The sequence below is a fragment of the Athene cunicularia genome, assembly GCF_003259725.1.
Source record: "Athene cunicularia isolate RWA chromosome 2 unlocalized genomic scaffold, athCun1 chr2_part1, whole genome shotgun sequence".
NCBI classification, from domain to species: Eukaryota; Metazoa; Chordata; class Aves; order Strigiformes; family Strigidae; genus Athene; species Athene cunicularia.
In genome coordinates this window covers 105,098,108-105,124,206 of record NW_020799095.1, presented here as the reverse complement: position 1 = coordinate 105,124,206, position 26,099 = coordinate 105,098,108, and the positions used below count along the sequence as shown (strand labels likewise).

The 26,099-nt window shown below is 40.7% G+C and overlaps 1 protein-coding gene across 5 annotated transcripts in view; it reads left to right on the top strand.

The window, feature by feature from the left end:
- The window catches only part of CHST9 (carbohydrate sulfotransferase 9), a 91,169-nt gene extending 65,864 nt beyond the window's left edge, over positions 1-25,305 (top strand). For all 5 annotated transcript variants that reach the window (XM_026843540.1, XM_026843538.1, XM_026843536.1 and 2 more), the window contains 2 exons: positions 5,471-5,508; positions 23,750-25,305. In XM_026843540.1, coding sequence (XP_026699341.1) covers positions 23,774-24,847 — 1,074 coding nt within the window. In that variant the 5' untranslated portion in view covers positions 5,471-5,508; positions 23,750-23,773 and the 3' untranslated portion in view covers positions 24,848-25,305. The remainder of the gene's footprint in view (positions 1-5,470; positions 5,509-23,749) is intronic.
- Positions 25,306-26,099: the final 794 nt, after the last annotated feature.

Here is a 26,099-nt window from a genome sequence, read left to right as displayed (position 1 = left end):
TTTTTGCTTTCCCTTTTCCCAGATGTATAAAGCACAGCCTTCTAGAAGAAAACTGACAGACAAGCCTTCCTATTGTTTCTGTTAGAGGCATCCTGGCATTCTGTTATATTTGAAAATATTTATCAGTGATGATCAGGCAGAGGGCAGGTAAAACTTCAAATTTTCAGTTAATTTATATTCTAACATCTCCTCGCTGTAAGTACAGTTACACAACGTTTGTCAGTGTAGGATTTGATCCAGGAATGGATTTGAGTTACACCCCCACCTCCTTTTTACACGCAACAGAATTAATGAATGAGGGCCCTCAGTCCTATTAAGACTAATGTTTCTTTGTCAGTCCAATTTTTTTTTTTTTCCCCTTTGGAGTTTCTTCTTGTTATGACTTTGTTAGGTGAAAACTGAATGGTGTATGTTAATCAACACAAGACATTTGGCTACTTGAGCTTTCCTAAATGTTTAGTTTCCCAGGGTCCTTTGAACCTCCCAGGGAACAGTTCTGCATCCTTATTAGAGACTGACAATTAAAGGTCTGTTTTCATATCAAAAGTAATCACGAAAAATTAACTAGGGAGACCTTGGAATGCTGTGAGAGTTTCAGTGTTTTGAGATGGCCAACTTTCCTTCATTTGCTTCAATCAGTATCAACTTGGGTTTCTTTTTATGTTTCCTACTGCCAGGGGAACTTATGAGTTGGCGTTGTGACAACTGAGGAGGATTATGCAATACCGTGAAGATGTGATTAATACATTTTAGGCCACTGTAATCATATTCACTTGCATAATTATCACAGAGGTGCAAAAGTAGGCTAAACTAGGTTTTGAAGGCAATGCTGTAAATGAGCAGTTTCAGTTTTCTGAATTCCTTGTTAGAAGGAGGAGGAAATGCTGTGCACATCTGCAGGAGCTGTGTTGCTCACAGGTCTTGGAGATTCTGTGGATAATTTATAGGAAATGTATATAGTTCTGTCCTAAATATTTTAATCTTCATGTGCCGAGTTACAGGCTTTCACAGAAGATAATCTGTTAGTCTCACACCTTTTCCATTATGAGTCTGAAAAACGAATCTGAGTTTCTTCCTCAGGCTCTGGTGCCATGAGAAATTGCTGAAGAAGTTTGTCATGAACAAGTGCTTTGGTTTCCTTTCACTTCTCAGAATCTGCTCTGGTAGATTAGGAAACCAGTAATGAAAGTGGGATGGATCATAAACAAGTAGGTTGCGTATGTGCTTATTTAGGTCTATAAAAATAATGTAAAATCCAAAGCTGTTAGTGTTTCTGTCACAAAGTGGAAAACCAAAATTAAACAGGTATTAGAATATCGAAGTCCCTCTTCAAAACTGATTTCTTAGTAGTGCTGTTCCCACTTGCAGTTAAGTGAATATGGCTGCTTCAGACTATGGTTATGGCTGTTTCAGAGCAAGGCTGAGGGTCCCCTTTGCCCCCTGGGATTCTCCACACTTTTTTTCAGTCTGTTGGTAAGCCCTCAGACACTTGGGAACAAGGAGACAGACACAGAATTTCTGTTCATCCCCTGCCTTTCTGCCATGTCACAAATATTAGGATTATCTGAAGACTTAAGGAAACAACCTTTTTATTGCAAAGCCTTCATTTTATGGATGTTGATGATGGTTGCTTAAGGTATAAATTGGGATTTGATTTTTGGGAGGGGGAAAAAGAAAAAAAAGAAATCCTTTGTTGCTAGGACTTGTAGCAGTCACGTCACATAAATTGGCAGATCTGTGTATTTAAGGGATTTTTACACTCTAATTAAATGCAGTAGTAGTCTTTTACCTTTTGAAATGAAATCTTTTTTTTTCTTCTGCTACATTCTTAGGGAAAAAACATGCTGTCAAAATCCTTAATGTATCCAGCTATTTGAACATAAGAAACAACATCAAGCTGTTATTTGTTCTGTTGGAGTGTACTCATATTTCCAATCTGAATCTTTTGTACCTGGTGATCTTAATTATATTTGAGCTGGAAGTAGTTTAACATTAAAAGGAATTACAGCAGATTAATCTGTAAACCTGCACAAATATCACATTCCTTTGTATGAAGGTAAGCAGGGCATAGTGTGCATAATTTCATGTTGTTCTCTGTGTAGGTTGCACGCGTAAGGCTGAGGAGTCAGTGTTGCGGTTCCTTGTAACAGCATCAGTTATGGCATGGCTTGTGTCTTGCAGTGGTCAGTTGCATTAGAAAACATTCTTCTCAGGAAGGTGCTCTTCCTTATAATAAGAATAAGCTATCAAAAAAACAAAAAACCAAACAACACCCCCCACCCCCCACCCCAACCTCCAACTTGCCCTGGAAACAGGAATTAGTATACTAATTAGTGTGTGAAAATACAGAGAAATCTTTTAAAGAATGTTTGCTGTAATTTTTTTTACTAAAGTAACATATCTTGAGGTCAACCCAAGAAGGCCATTTATCTCAACCATCCAACTATCCATTAAACTTTTTGCAACTGGAGATACAAAAGAAAATCACTAAAAATTAATTGTGAGAGGTCTGTTTCTCCAGTCCCGATGCAAAAACATCATTGGAATCCAGTTGCACCACTTTAGCCTCAGTGAGAGTGACAGAAGAGCAGAGCCTCAGCAAGTAAGAACCATAGTTTGTACTGGTAAATACATCTTTTGACTCAAATATCAGTGAAGTGTAGTTGTCTGTGATTAAGGCCTTTTGGTTTCCTTGTGTTTTCAAGGCTGGTCAGATGGCACTGTTTGAGCCCATTGAGGAACACTTTGCCAGATAACAGGTAGAAAAGAGAGGTTTCAGGAAGAATATAGAAGAGCAAGCCATTCACATGCAGTCTGAGTTGCAGAAGATATATCTCTTGGACTACACTGGCTACCTGCTGGGCAGCTTCCATACAAATTTCCAAATGGCAGTGAACTTACCAGTTACTTTGATGTTCATGCATCCATTCATCTTGCATAAGTTGCTACCTCATTGCAGTGGCTCTGGGAAAACTGTCATAAATTTTTAATTTAGCATGTGTAGATCTACCAGTAATGAAACTTCTGGCAAGTCTCAAGAATTACCTGCACTTCATGAGACTATTGCAAGTGTTGCTTGTGGGACTGGCTGACATGTTCTGACAGTTCTGGTTTTATCAGTGTCTCATTGCCCCATGTCCTTTGAATTTGGAGGGCTCTCTCTAGTGGACCTTCTTGAATCCTTCTAGTGAATGCTGATGGTCTCAGCAAGTGATCACAAGGCACTAAACAGAAACATCCATCTCAGAATTGAGGGTTCCGTAAATAAAACACAGATTAGTGACTAGTCAATGTAAGAGAATTCTAGGGATTAAAAAAAAAGGGCAGGACAAACAAAATTCTGACTATTTTCAATGACAAAACGTTCTGCTGCCCTACTGTTAGCCATCAGCTGGAAACTGAACTCCCCCTTCAGCGCTGTAGGTATTAATGGTTTTTCACTTTTTGTAGCTTTTCCCCTAAAACAAAAGTACAGTACACAACAGGACTTTGCAGGCTTCCCCATATAATGGTGACAATGTATTTCCACCCTAATTTGTAGCATTTCTGTTATTACAGTCATTAGTCTGTTCTGAGCACAACTGCTGACTATACCAAATTCATGTAGTTGTTCTGTGATGAGGACAAGGATCATCTAGCGAATAAGTGGGGAACACAGTATTCAATCCTCTGGTGACCTTGAATTTGATCTCTCTTCTATCCTTAACAGCCTAGTCAATCTTTGTCCTGTTTAACCTATGTCACCATTACTGATATTTCATACAGACACTTCTGCAGCTGCCTTTTTCTTGATAAATAAAGTTGCCAAAAGAAAGAACTAAGAGTGAACAAGGAAAGAACTACCATAAATTCTTCTTCACATTTTCCTTAGCAGCATCGGGAATGGCCACAAAGGTCTTTCCCAGTTTTTCTGTTCATTTTTTACATTTGTCTGAGGTAAAACCCACAAGTTTGATTGATAATGCAATTTTGCATCTTGAGGCATTGCTGGAAATACAATGGCATGAAAGGCTACTCTGGTAGAGTGCACTTTTCCCCCAGGACTGACTTTAGAAACTCATTGATGTCACTTCCTTCCTCAGTCAGCAAGTGAATTTTCACTAATTCTCAAGACCAGCTGTCCATGCTGTCAACAGAAAGTTATTAAAATTCCTTTAAAGTGAATCAAAATAGCCTAAAAACAAATGTACTGGGAAACAGGAAAGCATCAGTATTCAAAGTCCACAAACCTTTGAGCAAAATAGTGTTGATCTAACGAGAGATTTCAAACACTGCTTTCCTAGCAACTTGTATATCATTAGAGAATGCTAAAAACACATACTCCTTTAATCTTCTATTACCAACAATCTATTTGGTTAAAATACTTCTTGCAAGAATAAATTCTATTTCTCCCAAAGATGAACTCAGTGAACAAGGGAATACATTTTGAGAAGTCTCCCCTAAATGATAGCTGGATCAGGGTTTTTTTCACCAACAACCTGTAATTTTTATATTTAGCAAATAAAAACACAAGTATGCAGGAAATAATTATCATAAGAGACAACCTTTAATATAGCCTAAAGTGCATGTCTTTATCTGAATTACCTATAATGCTTTCATTGAGGAATATTATCAGGAACGAGCAGGGAAGATAATTTCCTTTATACTGTACTTTAACACTTAAAATATTTTCACAAATTTAAAAAATTCTCTCTTGTGCTGTACATACCAGTACAAAAAAGTTCTGTTGAAATGGAGTATCATTTCCAGTGCTAGAGGTGGCAGCCATCCATGCTAGGCAGGTTCACCTGACAGTTAGTAGTGATACTGACAGGTTGCAAACAGTGTCCTATCATTATTACTTAGAAAAACCCTTCTGGATACATGTAGCCTAGCTGGATAGGTAAGTGTGAAATTCCTGACTTTTCCCAATACATGTGGATGATCTCTAGTAGCAAAGGGATGGTAATTGATATGAGCAGCCCTTTTGACAACTAGTGCATGGGAACAGTAAATGAAGCAAAATTACTGTGTCTTTGGATCTAAAAGGAAGGAGGTGTCATTGCTGCTAGGGTCCCAGACAGCTGTAGAAAAGTCATGTTCTGTCCAGGCTTTGATCATGTCTTCAGGAGCACAGTGAAGGACACCACAGAATAAGGAAGCAAGTCCATAATTCAACTTGCCACTTTGAGGATATTATCAGTATAGAATTTCTCCCTTTAGCCAGCTGGTGCCTAACCTCAGTCTTGACACAGGCACCCCAGTTCAATCTTCTTTTTCTCACATCTTGATTAAGAAGAGCTTGTGTTTCTTTTACTTTAGGTGGATTTCCATTTTGAAGTTTCAAGTCCTTTGTACATGTTAAATTCTGTTTCTTAATTATAAAGTGTGATTTTTTTTGTTGTTGTTGAATTCATTGGTTTATATTCTGTATGTACATGATAATATTCATTAAAAGATGTACGAACTAATTATTTTCTTTCTCTTTCAGACTCTGGAAAAAATTTGCAACAACAGTTAATTAATCAGGTATTTTGACACTTTCATACTTTTTGTTACTGAGTTTTTCACTTAGAAGAATTGTAGCAATTAAAGGGGAGAACTTGACAGTCTTAATATTAGCTATAGGTGTGCTAGGGACCACATATCTGACAACTGCCTAGTTCTTCAGATGTGTCAAATCCACAAGAGTAGCCATAATTTTGATTTAAACCTAAGATTTGCCATTTTATCAGTTTAGTTCATCTACTTCTCAGTGTGTTGATGGTGAGGACAAAGCCTAGAGGTAATTTGTTCACTGGTATAAAATTTTGTAGCACAAAATTATGCTTTTTTTAAAAAAAAAAAGTAATATTTCTTCTGTTTGCTAATACTCCTTGTAAAAAACAGAAAGCTATCGATCTGAAATGCATGCACAGCACATGTAAGCGGTGTCTTTCAGTGTTGTTTTCATTTCTGCCATGAATTTTCATTGAGACTTCACTAAATTATGATGTTGCTTGTGGAGGTGTTTTCTGTCTTGTCTTTATTACTGTATCAGTTACGAGTAATTATTTAGGAAAAAACCCTTTATATATTGCAATTTAGCATTTTAGCATCAGAAGGATATAGGAACTATACTGAAAAAAAACCTTTTCCCTGATCAGAAAGAGAGGATGAATCCCAGAGTTTGCTTTCCTAAATTACATGCTCTTATGGATCGAAAGGACCTGACTTGTACAGAAGTACTGTGCTGCTTCTCATTCTTGGCTTCTTGGCCTCTTACTAAATGCTGCTATCCAGATGGCATATAAAAGGGTATCTGGATTGTTCGTGAGATGTATTTTGAAAAGCCACTTTAAAAGCAGTCATTAAGATATTTGTATTCCAGCAATTACTCTCTCTTAAGTAGACTTCCTTTCAAGCTATAAATTGAGCCACTGGCATCATTATGTCACTGTTATCTTTGAACTGATCATCTAGATGGAGGACTAACCCATCAGGTGACTGACCATCTAAGGCTTGGGTCTAACATTTCCCCTGCTGTGGCAGAGCAGGACATGGATGTCACTGTGTCGCTTTCAGTGGCCTGAGCTGGCACCATTCCTGACCAAGTAAGCTCTTGCGCACCTGGTAGCTTATGGGAAGCCTGATCCTGACACCAAATAATATCAAGAGTTGTTACAACCTTCCCATTATCTTGAGAAATTGGTGGGTGAACATATTTAGTCCAGAATATGACGTCACATAAGCAAAGGCAAATCTTCACTTTTTCTAAGTAAGTGTAGAAATATTTTGAAACCTAACGGAAGTTCTGTGCTTTGACCGAGAGTTTATATCCTAAACCAAGTCTAATTAACTTTTATAAACTAAACTGCATTTTAAAATTAGCCTGAAATGTCGTGCAGAACCACTTTTTTGAGTCGTTATTGGCCAGGAGGGGGGGCAGTTGTATTTTTAAAACACAACTTGAGGCTACATTAACAGGGCTGTAAGTGGCTGATGGGAGACTTAATTCTGCACATTTTTTGTGTGACCAAACCAACTATGTGGATGACATTGCCCTTTACTGAAGAAGAGTGTATTGTGATAAAAAGGACATCTGCACAGTTGCCAAAGTTGGATTAAGTGTCGTACTTTGTGTACCTGTCTTGGTCTTTTCCTCCATGCCATTGCCTTGCCCTCCTCGAATTGCTCACCTGTTCTGTCTCTTTGCAGTTAACTTAAGAACATCTAATTTTTCAAAAAAATTGCATTGTCTTGATATGTAAAGTGTGTATCTAAATAAAGCTGTAAAAAGTTGATTTGGTGACAAATGGTAGACATTCACTGTTGATGCCGTATTCCGTACAAACTTCCTCTGGACTTCCAAGAAATGGAAAATTTCAAATTAGAAATCAATTTAATTTTCAAATCTGTAATTTAGGGCACAGTTGCAGAGGCACTGCATATTTGATTTGAAGTAACATTACTTCAATAAAAGGATTTGAACTGGGGTTGATCCTAATGGAATATCTCCCATAGAAGGATTCACGTTTTTTTCAATACTGAACTTGAAAAGTTACATGCAGGATAAGATACTTATCTGACTTAAGGTCCTGTAAGTCCCCTTTAAGTCAGTGCAACAACACTGAGTTAAACTGGCTGCCAGAAATTTAAGTGAGGGAGAAGTGGCTCTGCAGAAGATGAATGATGTTACAACTTGACAGAAGCAGGAGTGCAAAGGGGTGAATATCAGGAAATGTCTTGTTGAGAGGCAAGTGAAACAGAGAGGGGGCGGGGAAATGATAAAGCTGCTGTCTGAGTGTTGTTAGTCTACTAGGTAAACCCCTCACTGTCTGTGGGTATCTGGGACCTCTGCCATCTTGGAGACCAATGTTGTTTCTGTGTGGTTCTTGGCTCCTTCTAAAGCTTAAGCAAAGATTGGTGAAATGTTGTCATAGATAAAACACTAAGGTAGTATCTACTTCCAGAAACCTTTGACTACAGTTATCATCTTCACTGGCTCTTGTTCCCTTTGATCATAAGGCATTTTCTAGTTTCCTTGAGTATCTTTTGTCATTCATGTATATAGATATGCTTGTTTATTTAACAGCAGCAGTCATCTACCACTCTGCCTGAGCAGAGACATCCAGAAATGGTATGCACCCTGCTTTTCAATACCTGTTTTTAACTACCTTTGCAACTTTACGGTAAAACCTGGCACCGATGTACAACCTAATTAGCTGTAGCGTGTTAACTACTGCTAAGGAAAATGCAAGGAAACAAGAACAAATCTTGTGCTTCTGTGTAACAGTCATGGCTAAAACACATATTACAGACCACCAATCAAAATGTGTCTGAAGGCAATCCTTTATGTTTCATCCTTACCACTCAGGTTTGTCTGTGTTGTGGTTTTAATGCATATTCCTACATGTGGTTTTGCCCAGTGCCTCTCAGAAGCTCTGAACAACTAACAAGAATATGCGTACTTGCATTTAGAAGCTGAAGTTGTTTGCACAGTCAGACTTCTGGGTTAAAATCCTAGCTGTGTTTGAGCTCAGACTTGAGCCTGTCCCTTCTACAGTGAAGCTGCAGGTTGGGTCAGGAGGCTAGTGAGAGTACTCCACAATATCTGTCCTACTGTTTTGCCCCTGAGGAGCTCTTTCCTCAAGGCAGGCTCTCTTGCAGTGGCATATCCATCTCTTAGTCTTTTTAAGATCTCTGTCAGGGAGCATTTCCCTTTCTGCTTATGGGGTTGGGGAAGCAGTAACACAGAAATGACTGTGATGAAATAGTGTACTTTCTAGAGCTGGCCTTGGACCAAGGATAACTGCAGCTCTGATCTACTGTCAGTATGTGTACACCTTCTGACAAAGTAAAGAGGTGAAAGCAAACTCAAACCTCTATTAAATGACAATGTAAGTTTGTTGCACAGGTCGTCATGGGGCATGACTTGTGCACCTGAAACATCCTTCCAGTCATATGTGGTGTAATAAACCTATATTATTATGAGCAAAAACTTCACCATTCAGTCCAAACTCCTTGGTTTTCCTTGTGCACTGCTGTAGTTTATTTAAGTACTCTCCTCTATCCCTTCCATCCTCTCACATGACCTAGCTAGGTAAAGTTCAGTCCATGTATGCCAGGTTCCTAGTGCTGCTGCTTTGAGGCTACATAATAGGTATGTCCCTTGCTCCTGTTTTCCCAGTTTGGGCTCATATTCATCAGTGTTGCTTCCTTTGTTCCCCAAAATTAGGAATTTGAAAATCTTCGAGAGCTAAGGCATTTAGCCTACTAAACAAACTGAACTATTATTTCACTTCCATGTGCTTCATAGAATCACATAATGGTTCAGATTGGAAGGCACCTCTGGAGATCCTCTAGTCTAACCCTCTTACTCAAAGCAGGGTCAACTAAAACAGGTTGCCCAGGATCATGTCCAGATGGATTTTGGATACCTCCAAGAATGGAGACTCCACAGCCTCTGGACATCATATACCAGTGCTCAATATTCACCCAGTAGAAAAGTATTTTCTTATATTTAGATGGAATTCCTTTTGTTTCCCACTGCCTCTTGTCTTGTCACTGGCCACCACTGAGAGGAGTCTGGCTCCATCTTCTTTACTCCCCCACCTCCCCTCATCAGGTATGTAAATACATTTATAAGATCCCCCTTAAGCCTTCTCTTTTCCAGGCTGAATAGTACCAGCTCTCTCAGCCACTGCTCGTATGTCAGATGTGCCTATTGCTTAAATATCTTTGTGGCCCTTCACTGGACTCACTCCAGCATGTCTATGTCTTGTGTACTGAGAAGCCCAGAACTGGACACAGCATTCCCGGTGCATCTCACCAGAGATGAGCAAAGTTGAAGGATCACCTCTCCTGATGTGCTGGAAATGCTCTGCCTAGTGCAGCCCAGGAGGCTGTTGGCCTTTTTTTGCCATGAGAGCACATTGCTGGCTCCGTCAAGTTTGTCCTTCAGGACCCGCAAGTCTTTTCCTATGAAGCTACTTTGCAGCTGTCCAGCCCCCAGCCTGTACTGGGCTGTTCTTCCCCAGGTGCCGGGCTTTGTATTACCCTTTGTCAAATTTCATGTTTACCCATTTTTCAAGTCTGTTGAGGTCCCTCTGAATGGCAACATAACCCTCTGGTGTATGAGCCACTCATCCCAGTTTTGATTGTCTGCAAACTTGGTGAGTGTACACTCTGTCCCATCATTCAAGTCAGTAATGAAGATATGAAACAGTTTTGGATGCACCATTGACCCTGGGGCGCTAGTGATTGGCCTCCAACTGGATTTTGTGCACAACTGTTTGAGCCTAAGCAGTTCAGCCAGTTTTCAGTCCAACTCACTGAAAGCTTATCTAGCTTGTACTTCATGAGGACATTATCGGAAACAGTGCCAAAAGCCTTACTAAATTTGAGATAAACAACATCCAGTACTCTCCCCTCACCCACTATGCCAGTCATCTCATCGTACAGCGCTATCAGACTGGTCAGGCATGCTTTCCCCTTCATAAATCTATGCAGCACAAAGTCCAGCTGGAGGCCAGTCACCAGTGGAGTACCCCAGGGGTCACATCTCAATAAAATACTGTTTAACTTCTTCATTACATACCAGGATGATGGGACAGAGTGTACCTTCACCAAGTTGTCAGAGGATACAAAACTGGGAGGAATAATTGAGACACCAGATGGGTATGCCACCATTCAGAGGGACCTCAGCAAGGTGAAGAAATAGACAAACAGGACCCTCATGAACTTCAGCAAAGTGCAATGCACTTGGGGAGGAATAATCCCCTGCCCCATCACACTCCCAGGAATTGAGGTGAAGCTGACCAGCCTGTAATTTCCTTGACACTCTTACTAGCCCTCCTTGAAGATAGGAGTGACATTTGCTTTCTTCCAGTCCTCAGCAATCTTCCCCCATCACTATGACCTTTCAAAGATAATCAAGAATAGTCTCACAGTGACATTCTCCAGTTCCATCAGCACTCATGGGTGTATCCCATCAGGTCCTATGGACTTATGTCCAGTTTGTTTAAATACTCTCTAACCGATCCTCTTCCACCAGGGGAAGTCTTCCTTACTCTAGACTTTCCCATAGGTCTCAGGGGCATGGGATTGCTGAAGGCCAGTCTTTCTAGTAAAGACCAAGGCAATGAAGGTGTAAGTATCTCAGCCTTTTCCATGTCATCTATCACCAGGTCCCTCCGCCATTCAGCAGTGGGCCCACTTTTTCTCCAGTTGTTCTTTTGCTGTGGATAGACCTGTGGAAGCCTTTGTTGTCTTTCATATCCCTCCCAGATGGCTTTTGGCTTTCCTAATACCATTCCTGCATGATCAGACAATGTCTCTATATTCTCCCAAGTCACCTGTCCCAATTTCCACCTCTGGTATGTTTCCTTTTTGTGTTTAATTTCTTTCAAAAGCTCCTTTTTCACACACATAGACCCATGCTACCTTTGATTGATTTTCTCCTCGTGGGAATGAACCATTCTTGAGTTTGGAAGAGGTGATCCTTGAACTTCACCCAGATGTCCTGGACCCCTCTCCTGTCCAGGGCCATATGCCATGAGTTTCCTCTAAGCAGTTCCCTGAACACTCTAAAATCTGCTCTCCTGAAGCCCAGGGCTGTGATACTGCTTTTTGGCTTGTTCCCTCTTCTCAGGATCCTGAACTCTGCCTTCTCATGGCACCTACCATCACCCTGACCTTCACATCTCCAACCAGTCATTCCATGTTCGTAAGCATGAGGTCCAGCAGCCAGTCTCTCATTGTTGGCTCTTTGACCACTTCCATTAGGAATTTTTGATTAATGCACTCCCCAGAGCTGGATTGCTTGTGCCCTGCTCTTCTGCAGGTGGTTAACTTCCCCCATGAAGGCCAAAGTTTGTGAATGTGAGGCTTCTACCAGTTCTTCCTTCTGCAGAAGGCCTCATCTACTACTTCTTCCTGATCAGGGCTTCTGTCACAGACACCTGCCATAGTGTTAGTCATGTTGGTCTGCCCTCCAGTCATGACCCACAAGCGCTCCGCTGACTCTCATCTGTCCAAAGACAGGGCTCCATGTGTCCCCACTGCTCTCTGACTGAAAGGGTGAATCCCCGCTTTGCTGTCCCAGCCTGCCCTTCCTGAAGAGCCCGTATCCATCCATGGCAGCTCTCCAGTCCTGTGAGCTGTCCCACCACATCTCTCTGATCCCAGAGAGACTGCACACAGACCTCTAATTCTTACTGTTTGCTCCCTGTCTGGTGTGCAATAGTGTACAAGCACTGTGGAGAAGCGCCCAGCCATGCTGGTTTCCTAGAGAAGGTATGAGAGTCTTCCCCCATTATGCTGTCCTGTAGGTATTCACTTGTTTATATGCATATGCTTGAGGTGGGCACCTGTGAGCCCTGTCTGGTTGACTCTGAGATCCCTCCTGCTCCCTATGCACATTTTGTTACCAGTAGGTAACAAAAGGTGCATTTTTTAAAAATTAATTTTCCATTCATTATGTGATATCTGATTAGATAGAAAAATCGGGCAGGAAAAATTGTTCAGGTTTGTCCTACACCTAACATTTTCTTTCTTCCAGGCTGATCAGGGCTGCTCCTGATACCAATTTCTGCCTACTTCAAGTTCAGATAACATAACAGTCCTTTACTGATTAAATAATATATAGTACTGAGATGGTGAATGTCAGAAAAATACAAGAGGCAATATTATTCAAATAAGAACAGTGGACACATTTATTTGAGAACCTTTTCAGTATCCTGTCAGAGGAAACCATTTCTCAGGCTGTATAGACAGGAACATACATGCAGTGTGTGAAGGTAGAAATATCTTCAATTTTATGGAGAAAGATTCTTCTTGTGAAGAAAACAAGCATTAGAGTATACAAGAGACTAAGATGACTGGATGTTCAACAGAAATACTGAAAGAGATGGTGTGAGGTTTAAGCAATGAAAGTCAGCAGTGGGCTGGAAAGTTGGGTTGCAATCCTGATCCTTGGATTTCTTGAGAGTCCCTTCTCGCTCTGTAAAATGGCAAGAGTTTTCTACCAGTGTTAATCAGAAATTAGGAATCACAATATTCACATGGAGTAGGCAATTATTATCTTTCCTTGTTTTGCAGGCATGGAAAAAATGAAGTGTGAAGGTCAAGGGAGTTGCTCAAAGTTACAAAACCAAACACTGTGATTGAGGCCGGTGCACCTACCCTTAACCACAGCGCCATTCTTTCTCATTATTCCTCTGCTTCAAGGAGGGATGGTGCCTGAAATATTTAGTGTTTGGATGGCACACTGATCATCTGTGGCACTGCTTGCAGATTTATGCATACTGAGTGGATAGCTATACAAAAAACTGCTACAGAATAAGTTAGGGTATTTTATTTTCCCTGTGATAAACACAGGTTAGCCCACAGTATGCTACAGTATGCTACCTTTCAGTCAGTGTGAGGAGGGAGTGTGCAGTGGATAAACCCGTTCATAAGTTCACAGCCTATTTTGTCCTGCATTAATTTATTAATGTAATCAATTCTCAATGCAATCAATTAATTTTTTAAAAAAATTGAACACATGAATTAGTTTTAAAGTGTTATGAATGTAGTCAAACACAGATTTGAGATATTTGCCAACATAGAGTGCATTATACATTTCTATTTATTTTTTATTTACCAATAAAGTAATCTAATTTGAATTAAATGTTAATTGTGATTGAGGGGAAAATGCTTTGAGACCTCTAGAGATCTTACTGTCTCTTCCAAAGCAATTTGGGGGAAATTGAATTCTTCATGCCTGAATATACATTAATATTCTTCAGCTGAACCTAGTTTCATTTGAAACTTTTCTTACTATTTCTGAAAGAGCAAGATGTCTCGTTCATGCTGGAAAGATAAGTGTGTTTACCTGCAGAAATGGATTCTGTTTACCAGCAGAGAATCCCTGTGGATCTTACCACAGCCACTAATGTGAGAAATACTGCCATGTATGCAGAAGCAGAGCATTACATTACAGCCCTCTCTTTTCAAAGAGGTCGCTGGCTTTTGTGAGGAAAGTGTGCAGCTGTTGATTATCTTCGTTTTTACATTTTGCGGCTTGTAAATGCCCTGGGTGCCCTAGGGAGACCTGTCCAGTCATACTGCCAGGCCATCGTCCTCTCAGTCCTCCTGCAGTAATGTTTGAAGTCAGGGACAATTTTAGCCAACTTTGACACAGTTATAAGAGCTCAGTGTTGTGAAGGGTGGTGGCTGGTCAGAAGGGAAGTTTTGTCCTCACTGAGGAGAAGACTGTCATTAGTATCCCAGGTCCGTATCCATTTCAGGAGAGGGTAGAGGCCTGGCTGTCAAGCACAAATGCAGGTGGTGAGCCACCGTGTTGCCCACTGCTGCCAGTTGGGTACGGGGAGGAACTGGAAGTGCTGGCAGGGAGAGATGGGATGGAGAAACGTGATTAAAACTCCTCCAGAACTAAGCTACCACTTGCATTGCTGCTTGTAAGAACATCTTGTTGAACAGCTTGTTTGTAGATGACGTTTGCAGCTGAAGTAATTCCTTTAAAGTAATTGAGGAAAGGATTTGGTATCCAACTCAAAACCTTTTGGTCTTAGAATCATGTTGGTTCCCCATATGACACGTGCTCTTTGCCTTCTTTTTATTCCAAGTATTTTAATGGGCACCCAAGCTCCATATTTAGCTATCAGAACAAACATTCTAAGCAACTGTTTAAGTAGCTATATCTTAATTGTAGTTTAGAGGGGGCAGGTGTGGAAGGAAGCTGAAGTGCCTAGAGTTAACTCAAGTCCAGATCTGTGATGTCTTCTGCTCATTCATCACCTCCCAGAGGAGGCAGCTGAGCCTCGTAAGCTTGTTCTTCTGCAGGTACAGATGTGCCCCAGTGTTGTCAGGACTGATCCAATCCAGGCACTTCTCTCAGTGTGGTGGAAACCCAGAAACAGCTATCTCACCAGGAAAGTTCAAACCTGCCAGATGGGACCACATGAGGTACAGGTACACCAGGCAGTCTTCTTAAGATGGTGTTGGGATAGCTTTGAAGACTAAGTCAGTGATTCTCTGAAATATGGAAGTCTAGGTTTACTTTCTTCCTCTGCCCAAGCAGATTCAAGCCTAAAACTTCTGCTTCCTGTAAGACCCATGTTATATCCCTCTTGTATGTAAAGTTGAATGAGAGAGAGGCCGGGGGGGGCTCATCTGATGTCTGGTGATTACAGCACTCCCTGGAAGAGGGAAGACAAGGTTTCAGTCCCAAAAGGCAGAGTTAGTTAACCTCCAGGGTTAATGCCCAGCAGTTAGATCACCCTCCCAGGAAATGTCAACTCATGCAGATGGAGCAATGGGGACTGGGTCTCCCCTGTGCAGGGCGGAACAGCAAGTGCCAGAACATGGTCCCTAATACCTCTAGATAAAAAGATGTTGGCATCTAGCCTCAGGCATCAGCCCTTGTCTTCAGAGAGGAAAACAGATGTTGTTTAAAATAGCAAATGCACTCAAAAATGCCTGCCTGGCTTGAGTTGTGAAAATGCAAGAGGCATTATTTATTTTCTTCTTCATAAAATAACTGTGTATGTGAACTACCATGCACTTGGAGGTAATGATTCTGAGAACTGCATTTGTCAACAGAGGGAACTATTTAGGTTGACTTGCTTCTGTGCTTTAAGTTATGAAAAAGTAGGCATGTTAACATTATTTAGTTAACTCAAAGAAGAGACGAATATGTAATATACAGAGATTACCTGAAAGTGTCATCTTCAGATTTAAACTATCTGTATGCATACAGTAAACCTAGTAGTCAGTGGAACCCAAGAGTCTTCATAAAATGAGTATTGCATGCTTAGTTTGGGTTCATTTTGAATTTCAGGTTGTTTAAGCTGCTTCGCTATGACGTTGTGTACAGATATGAGAGTGAGTGCTGATAAAGATTTATGGCCACTGTCTGCAGTGGATGACTAAGTTTTTATTAACAGTATGCACAGAGGAGGAGGACTGAGCTCAGAATTAAATGCTGTTTGAACTTACTGGTTTACCTGTACCCAAAATGAGAGTGACTGCACAGAAAGGAGGTTGGGCTAAATATGGCCAAGTGTTAAGTGGTCCATGATCTGAAAGGTGCTTTTTGTTAAGTGCATCTTAGCTACACATCTAGACATGAGCACTCCATGCAAACTGGATGCAGGCTCTGTCCAAACACAAGCTGTCTGGGCTTCAATGGCTTTGTGCTTATTTAGAAGCCTGTGAGTTATGCTGCAAAGAGCCAGCCCCATGAAACTGTTGTCAGAAACCTAGAGAAGCAGCATCAGCATTGCACTATCCAGATGCCGATTTATCACTACCAGGTGGGGTGCTTGTTTTTATTTTCCCGTACTCGCTTGCAGTTGTCTTGGTGAATCTTTAATCTGTCACGCAAATTTACATGTTGCTTAGTTTCTGATACTAATAGCATCTTTATTGGTACTTTTTCTGTTAACTGTGCCTTGATCTTTTTTATTATTCCCATTCTGAGCATGTTTTAACTGTGAGGGCAGAAACAGGAGGGAGTTAATTCCAGATTTGAATAAGAATTGGCAAGTAAAATAAGAGATTAATTTTCTTCATCCAAGTTGCTGACCATATGAATCAGCTTGTGGAAGTGGCTCATGCAGACTGTCTTGCCTCGTTAGCATGGGTGACTGTGCTTTTTGTAGATGCAGGCAGGGGGCAGGGAGAGGAGGAGAGCTCAAGTGCAAAGCCAGGAGTCATGTATCTGTGAGTGTTCAGGCAAAGACGAATGAGTTCCTTATTAAATGGGCATGGGACTAATACTATAATCCTGATAATGTTACCGTTTATCTTACCCTTTTGAGCCTCTTCACTTTTCCCATTGCCTGTGGGCCTGGGTTGTTCTCCAAAACCAGCCTCTGGACTGGTGCTCTCCTTTCAAATTTTTCCACACCAGCTCATTCACTGACAATTGGCCACATTGCATTTAAAAAAAAAAAAAAATTCTCTTTCCCTCAGCCCTTTTCTTCTTCTACGCTTTGTCTGTGCCCTTGCCATAACTCCAAGTCACCCTGCAGTGAGATGCCAAACTTTCTGCTAACAGATTCAAGGGGCAATAGTCACTGATTCACAAAGCTGTGTTTTGAAAAGCAGTATATAAAATGTCTGGTATCTGTTAATTAAAATTTACCTGCAGTACTTCTTTTTTTCTTATTATGATCAGTTATTCTCATTTGTGTCTGGCTTAGTGTTTGCAAGTACCTCCCTTGAACCTAACAAACTACAAACTAAAAAGTTTGCCTCTTAGTCTCTGCAGGAAGCCATGAGCACCTTGTATACTCATTTCTTTTTTCTTTTTTTCCCCCAACTAATTTAGTAATCTTAGAGATGCTTGGTAGAAGTACATGTGTTTTAGGGATACATACCTCATAGGAAAATGCAGTGTCAGTATAGTAAGGTTTTGCCTTTCAGGACTGATGGTTCCACATACAAAATATTCCTAAATCTTAATCTAGAGGAAAGATAAGCTTGCTGCCATTTTGTGGGGTTTTGAGAACTTTAGGGGGAGAAAGAACTATCAAAGTTCAAAGCACAGTTGTTTCATTCTTCCTTTTCCATATTGGAATTGCATATGAGCCACAAGGTCTCTGTGGCAGAAGTACCTCCACTAAACTTGCAGTGTTCACAGGGAATACATATGTCAGCTCTGGCTTGTGAGGAATGTAGCAGTGGTGATTTGGTCTGAATAAATTAGATAAACAAAAAATTCATGGGAGATGAGGGGTTAGTGTTGGCTATCTCTGGAGTAGCTGTTTTAAGCACAAGTGATGAATCAAGAGGTTTATCTTCAGTGCACAGAGGGTGAAGCATCTTATCCACAAATATTTCCTGTCACTTGTGGCCAGCCTGGATAGTCTCTTCATTGGAAGCTCCTGTAGGGATTTGTTGTGCTCACCAACATTATAAGACACAGCTGCTATGATATGAGAAAGCTGTGAGTATATTTACGTGTTAGCTCAGGTAGCACAGTAGTAGAGGAGTCTGGCCATTCTGAATTATGCTTTGCAAATAGTCTTCTAGCACAAAAAAAATAAGCAGAATCCCTCCTTCTGACAGACTTAAGAAAACTTGCACATACATGTAAGTATAGTTCTACATGTTTTTACAATTAAAGTGATGTAGTAGTAGCTTCAGGCTTCATGAGATTGATGAAGATAGGAGCCATGCAAACTTTTCCTCATATTTCCACTACATATCAATACTGAGCCATCTGCCACAGTCATGCACCTCTGCTGAAGAAATCCTTCTAACTGTGCCCAATTATATGAAAAACTCAATATTTAAAGCAAATGAGGTTTAGGCTGAAACTATATATTACCTTTTCAAAGACTCCCACATTCCTCCAATCCAAGTAAGAGGATGTTTGGTTTATAGCCCTACGGAATTCAAACTGCCTTCATCTCAGTACCTAAATTAAGGGACTGATCTCCATGCACTCCCTGATCAATACAGAGTTAGAGAGTGAGTCAGAAAATGAACCTTGTCTCAGGAGAGCCTTTCTCTGTATGTTTTCTACAGAGACATCCTAGGTAAACAAGTAAGGTCTTGAAATTACATGTTCATAATGAAAAATCCTCACATAAGAAGCAAGGTGAAGAAATACATTTATACAGCAAAATAAAGTATCTAGTGCTCTCAGTTCATGCTGAACTTCATCACTGCCAAATGTGTAGTACAAAAGGACTAGGATGTAAGCGAAGATATAATATACTGCAAGCATGTATTTCAAACTCCTATCATTTCATCATTGGGAGGGGCCTTTGCTGCTTCTCATGAGTTTCTGTATGTACTGCAGAAACCCTGCCTGGGTTGATCAGAAAACAAAAATGCACTGTCCTTATATATAATTGCTTTTACTAAGTTTGATCTGCAAAAAAGTTTTTCAACCTGTTCTTGTCCTAAGGAATGATATTTTTATCATCTCTGAATATCCACATGTTTGAAGAGCACCCATATTAGCTATTTAGTATAATAGTGCTGAGAGGGCCTTCAGGTCACACAAACCTTCAACAGTCAAGTGCAAGCCACAGTAAAAAGCAGAACACAGTAGGCTCCCAGGTGATTTCATGCAGTTGTTCATAAGAAGCATCTTAGAGGACTATTTCAGGAAGCATGTCTTAGGACAGAAGACACATTATCTAGATGTTAACCAAACATACGTTACTGATACTTAGGATGTAGTCACTTGGCCGCACAGGAAAGCACAATAAAACAGAATATTTCTTTCTTCAACTATTCTTTGTCCTACGCTTTCTGTTGGGCTCACTTAATTTTATTATTCTTATTAGTAAAAATGAAGATCCAGCACTAAAGCATTTGGGAAACACAGCACTGTGTGCACTGCAGGCCATTAAATCTTTGTAAATCCGCCTCAGAATAATATCCTTTCCAATACATCATTATCTTTTTGCATGGTGGGTTGCTCTAATTGCAAACTGTCTACATGAGATCCCACCCGTGCATTGTAAAACCACCACAAAGCATAATTGGATAAGTCTTAACCATTCTTGGCAACAGTCGATCTCTTCTACCTCAGTGGCTTGTGAAGGTATTAAAGGAAAGGACAGCTTAAATGTGTGTATAAAAGGTATTGGCTACTTATTTTTACTGTGAAGAGAATCCCTTTTGTGGATGTGGAGGAGCAGGGAGTCTCCAGCAATAAAAATGTCAAAAAAAATCCATGAACTCACTAATGATACATAAATGCCTTTTGTTTCAACAGCTTCACTGAGTTGCCTGCCAGTAGCCAACCACACTAACACTCTCTTAAATTGCTTTTTTTTTCCTTGTATTTAAACTAATTTTTAAATCTGTCTTCAGTTCCTGCCTAGCTAAAGGGAGACAGAGGCGATGTGCATACCCTTCTAAATTGTACATATGGCCATTTCTTAACTTGCTTTCAAATGTGATAATGCAAACGGAGAATAAGGCACTCTGTGTAATTGCTAGCAACGTCACTTGCACATAATTGCAACAGGTCACTGGATTTTATTTCTTGGATGAAATGTACACAATCTGCTGCATAGGTTGTCAGCATGTCTCAAGGACAGCTTTGCATCTCTCCAAGGTGACCATGGAGTTCATCTCACATGCCAGGCAGCTGGTTCCCAAACTTAGCAGCTCTTTGGAAAGCCATGAATGGCCATCCCTGCACTTGGACATTTGTCTCAAATAGTCTGGTAAGGACTGTTTGCTTGGGAAGATCTGGATCCAGAGTTAGTGACCGGTGTGGGATTACCCGTTTGTTGCCTGTTGGTGTACATTCAGGCATTTTCTAAAATAATGATGCTCAGCAGCTTGTGCGGTGCACTGTATATAATTGGACAATTATTTTTTAAAAAAATTTATCGCTTTTGCAACTTTCTTCTTTTCCTGTTCCCACTGTGAAAAAAATCAGCATAACATAGAGATGTTCAGATCTTTAAAGTGTCATAAAATGGGCATTGAAAAGTCATTGGCACCAAGAGGAATCCAAAGAAGGCATCTCACTTTGTAAGCCTAGTATCATAAAACATTAAGATCCTTTCAGAGTGTGTGGTATTCAGCTCTGTCATGCACATAAGAGTGATAGAGCTAAATATGCCAGACTGTCAGGTCGTTTTGCTTAAGAAATATGGCACTATCTAGTCAACAATTTCTGTTAGTTTCCCAAGAAAACTTTCTAGTTAAACATTTCTCATCAAAAGTAAAGCTTGATTCATCCCTTCATTTGCCTCACCAGTACTAGCTACTAACCTAGTTACTCATGCAAGTATTTAGGAAGGTTGGTTTTTGGTTGTTTTTTTTTTTTTTGTGGGTGGGTTGGAAAACTTCTATGTCAATATAAAGCCTTTGAAAATTATCACCACTCATTCCCATTCTTAGACAAAGTTACAGCCAGCATTTACTGCAAGCACACTATCCCTCATCGAGCTTATAATAACATTTATTGCACAATACTGTTGTATTCACTATGGGATATGTATCTCAATGAGAAGGGGAAGTGGAGAGGGGAAGCAACTAATAGTATTTTACATATTTAGATAATTTTTTTGTCCTCAGAACTTCCCGTGTCATTGTTTTTCCACTAGGTCTTTTTTTTTTTTTTCCCCTTATGTTTGGGGCTTTTTTTCCCTGATAGATTCTTCTTTTGCTTCATCTTGCTTGGAGGGAACCCCTTTCAAGTGATTCCCACTGTGCATATGTTGTTCCTTTAGGGTGTTACCTGAGATTTCTCTGAATAATCCTTCTCTGAATTCTTTAATCCAGTGAAAAAATCTTTCAGTCGTGGTTCCTACAGTTGCATTCACAGCTTCTTGGGTTATCTCCTGAGGTTGGTCCTAGATCCCAGGCAGACTGTTTGAAATGGAACAAAATCAAGACCACACACCTTTCAGTCTGTCCTTTTCCCTCCTGACCTGGTGGAACAGAGGCATCTTCCACTAGTTCAGGACTACAGGCTGAATTTCTTCTGAAGTGTAGAGCTCAGTTTAGTGGCATTGGGTTGAAATTCAGATGGTTTAAGTGTCTTTGCACTGAAATACCTCCTGAAATAGACTCCTAAATTCATCTTACATACCATAGGAAGTCATGAGGTACTGCTGCCCTCTCTTGAATTTTATCTGCGTTGGGGAACACCAGTACAGTCATGTATCACTGGAAACTGTCTTCTAAATTATAACATTCCCCACAGCTGCAGCGATGAGTTTACAGTCTTTGGTTACTTTAGCATTGTAGTGTAACTTTAGTCCTACTTCTGTTGAGCCTGGTACTGTGTGGTTGATTTCTATGTATCCCGTATTTTTCATTTTCACATTTTTAGGGTCAGGGCTGAGAATCTGAGTCACTTGTCTCCTTGTCTGAGTGGGACGTGACAAAGGCATTTAATTTATTTGTAAGTCTGTAGTTCTGCAGTAGCACTTGTAAGTCACCATTCACTGTGATGCTGAAATTCCCATCAGGCTCGTAGTCATCCCCTGTTTTACTATGAGTACTACCTTCTGTTATTACACACTAACTATGCTCCTGAATTCTTTCTGTCCTAGGGCAGAAGGGATAAGTCTCTAGGCACATGTATTTCAGTTGTTTTACAAAATTAAACATTACACAATGGAATTTAAAAAATAAATTATATTAGAAAAACTGACCACATCAAACTGAAAGAATTCGAGTACCCTTTGGCATCTCTAAGAATGTAACATGCCCTCTTTCACAGATGTACAAGTCCTGCATGGCTCTGTTCTTTTATTTGCTTTCACCAATACAAAAATAATTTTACTCAAGTGAAAAACAAAGACCTTATCATTAGTGATTTGCAGCAATACAGAAGAGCCTGATCCCCCAGTTTTGTTTTTGTCATTGGAAATTATTACACTGCAAGATAGACTAACTTTTCTTGGAACTGCTTGTTTTTCCAGAGGGGTTATTTAAAACTGGAATTCAAATTGTGTTCCATGCATTACCATTTCTTAAATTATTCCTCTGAATTTTTAACAACCTTATTTGAGTTGGCCTGTGAACTTTCCCATCCCTCCAAATTCACATTTATAGTCTGCCAGTCCACAAATCAACTTTATAGTAAATGTTTAATCAGTTTATGGCAGAAGTGTCTTTTTATGTAGGTTTCCAAAAAAGTTCAACTTATGAAAGCAGTCAGGCAGTCTGTGCATGAGTGTCTAGCTAACCATTTGGCTATCTGGTATTTGCAACAGGATGGTTAGAAACCAGCACCCCCCCCCCCCCTCCAGAAGTGTAATGAAAATAGGCAGCTGTATAGATGTCCCAGTGAAGCAGGCTTGCCTATTGACAAGAGAAAAAAATCTACAAGTCTTAGTAGACACGTGAGAATCCACTTTGGAATGAGAGAGCAGAAATACCCAAACTGCAAGAAACTTCAGTCAACTTGCATGACACAAGACACTGAAGAATTTGATGGCAAAACATAGTCCAGGCTTTGCTGTTTCTGCAGCTTGTGGACTGCACAGTGGGTGGGGACATTAAAAGACATGTTTGGGAGGAAAGTCTCATCTTTTCACATTCTTTGCAGGGTCACTAGTTGATGTTTAGTTAGTTGATGTCTTTAATGTTGATGTTTAAATAAGTGAGATGGACTAGGCTCTAAAGGACCTATTTTGCCCTATCAGCTGTGAAAGCAGCTAGCTCAGGTGCAGGCATCTGTGTTGCAAACACGTGTTATGTGCATGCAGTCCAATGCATCACACTTCCATGATCTATCTGTAGGGGGACAGGAATAGGACCTTTTTGGAGGGAGGATTTAATCTGTCACTACACCCCACTCAAGCCCACTGATGTCAGGAGCCCTAGGTTTACCCACTACTACCATTGGGGGACAAGGCCTGCTCCGTGTCAGTGGTGGAAGCAGATGGAGCAGCCATTAATGTGTCTGTGACAGTGTGCTCCCGTGCAACTCGACCAGCGCTGTCACAGCGGAAAATGTGTTTGGTAGAGAGAAGCACCTGGCCTACTCCTACGAGGACTGTCAGCTTCCCTGTGTGAAATTCTGATTTCTTGAAAGGTGTGGTTTAAGCTATTTGTTTTTCTCGGAAGACCTACAGTGTGCTAACAGGTAAGCTTCAGAAGCATGTATTTCAGTAATTAGCCCAGCTTGTTGCTAAATTAGCTGTCTTGACCGAGTGGTTCAGAAGAGCCTTTGTAGTACTAAATGCGGCTTGGTCATGAGTGCACACCACCATCCTTGCTGCTGTTGCAATGTGAAGGCTGGGCTGGGCTCGTGCTGCATTGTAAGCTCTGCTCCTTTCCTTGTTTGCAGGATTTCATACTCTCACCTCCAGGGATGACAAGGAGAGCAGCGTGGAACAGCAGTGCTCCTCCTGGCCTCAGTAAGCGAGAGATGGCTGCCGCAGGTGGCAAGAACTGGCGGGGCAAGGCTGATCCTTTTGGTGTGGTGGCTGCCTCCTTGGTGAGCCAGCTGTCTGACCAGCAGAAGATGAGTGAGTCAGCTCTCAGCCACTTCAGAGGGGTATATTTACCTCCCACGCTGCACCCTTTAAACAAGACATTAGTCAAAGGTGGCAAGTGGAAGGATGTGGATAGTGCCCAGGAAAAGCGCAGGTCCTTCCTGCATGACTTCTGTAAGAAATACAACAGCAGAAAGAAGCTGCAGACCCACCTCGTGCACCTGGTGTCAAGAATTTATGTGGAGGACAGGCACAAGGTCCTGTACTGCGAAGTGCCGAAAGCAGGCTGCTCCAATTGGAAAAGGGTCCTCATGGTGCTCAATGGACTCGCCACTTCAGCACACAACATTTCCCACGATGATGTGCACTATGGAAAGCATCTAAGGAAACTGGACAGTTATGACCTAAAAGGGATATTCACACGCTTGAACACCTACACCAAAACTATATTTGTACGTGATCCTATGGAAAGACTGGTATCTGCCTTCAGGGATAAGTTTGAACATCCAAACAGCTATTACCATCCAGTATTTGGGAAGGCAATAATTAAGAAGTATAGACATAATGCAAATGAAGAGTCATTGAAAACAGGATCAGGAGTTAAGTTCAAGGAGTTTATCCAGTATTTGTTAGATTCCCATCGCCCAGTAGGAATGGACATTCATTGGGAGCAAGTCAGTAAGCTCTGCTATCCCTGCCTCATCAACTATGATTTTATAGGAAAGTTTGAAACCCTGGAAGAAGATGCCAATTACTTTTTGCAGCTGGTAGGTGCTCCAGCTGATCTGAAGTTTCCTAAATTCAAAGACAGACATTCCTCTGATGAGAGAACAAGTGCAGAAGTAGTGAGGCAATACTTAAAGGAATTGTCTAAGGAGGAGAGACAGCTGACCTATGACTTCTATTACTTGGATTACTTAATGTTCAATTATACATCACCAATTGTATAGCACCAGAATAGCTTCAGGCTTCTATTAGATATTTATCATTTTGGGATTCAAAACAACTGCTTTGATATTAGCCCTGAAAGGAAACAAAGTTACTGCTAAGTGGAGCTGTCTTGACTTAGCGGGGATTTTGTAAGCTAAAGTAACATCAATTGACATTAAACTATAGGAGAATGCACAAAAAAAGACCTGTAAACAGCATAAATTGCACTAAAATGCCTGAAAAAGCTGCTTTTACCATTATGGATTATACTGTGGAAGCGGTAGCACAGCCAGCTGTTGCATTAGCTCACCTAATGTTCTTTTAATGGTTTAAAAAAAAAAAAAAAAGCATTCAGAGTAGCATGATTCTTTTTTGGTGTGTCTGCTTTAGAAATTGGTTTTGAAACTATTTTTGAATGTACTTTTTACTTTCTGTCACTTATTAATAAAGAAGCATTGGCTAATTTTCTAAAATGTTTGCAACATCTCAGTTGCAAGGCTTGGTTGTTTGATTACCATTAGACTGTAGCTGGTTTTAGACTTGGTTTTTATTGAAGGATGCTCTTGAATACAAATGCATAAAATTACAAATAACAGCAGCTGAATTGCTGAACAGAGTAGATTTAGTAGATTTTCTGAAGTCCCAGTCCACTACTCCATTTTGATTGATGCACTAGAGTTGACAAACATGACCCTCCTTTCGGAGAACTGCCATAAACATTAAAATTAACATTTTTCATTTACAGTGGAGTCAACCACGTGATGCATAATGTGGTCCAAATATTCAAGATAGTCTTCATCTTTAGTGATAGGGCAGAGTCTTAGGGTGGCAGCTATGGGACATTATAAGGTCGGTTCTGAGAAGCAACTTCATTGCAATTGCTGTGATAACACTTGGTCTCCCAGCTCCCAGCAGTTTGTTGCACAGAAGGTGTGTATGCCCGTTGCCTCCCAAACCCATGGACTGTTTTTGTCCCCAGAGCTTCCTGAAGTCACTTGTGTTTTGCTGTTCTTCCTGTCTTGTCAGCAGCCAGCAAACCCTAGGGGTGGGGTGGAAGCTGCAGTGTTACATGGTGGGATGGGTATTGCTGATTCATCCTAGAGGCAGTTGTGTCCGGAGTCTCACAGACCTGGTTATAAAAGGAAAAGGTACCTTCTCTCCTCCTCTTTCCTCTACACCCTCAAGTGCTGTCTGACCAATGCATGCAGTTGTTCCTGCAATCCACAGCTCTGCATGGTGGTGTAGGATGGGTGGCCAGGATGTCCCAAGAGG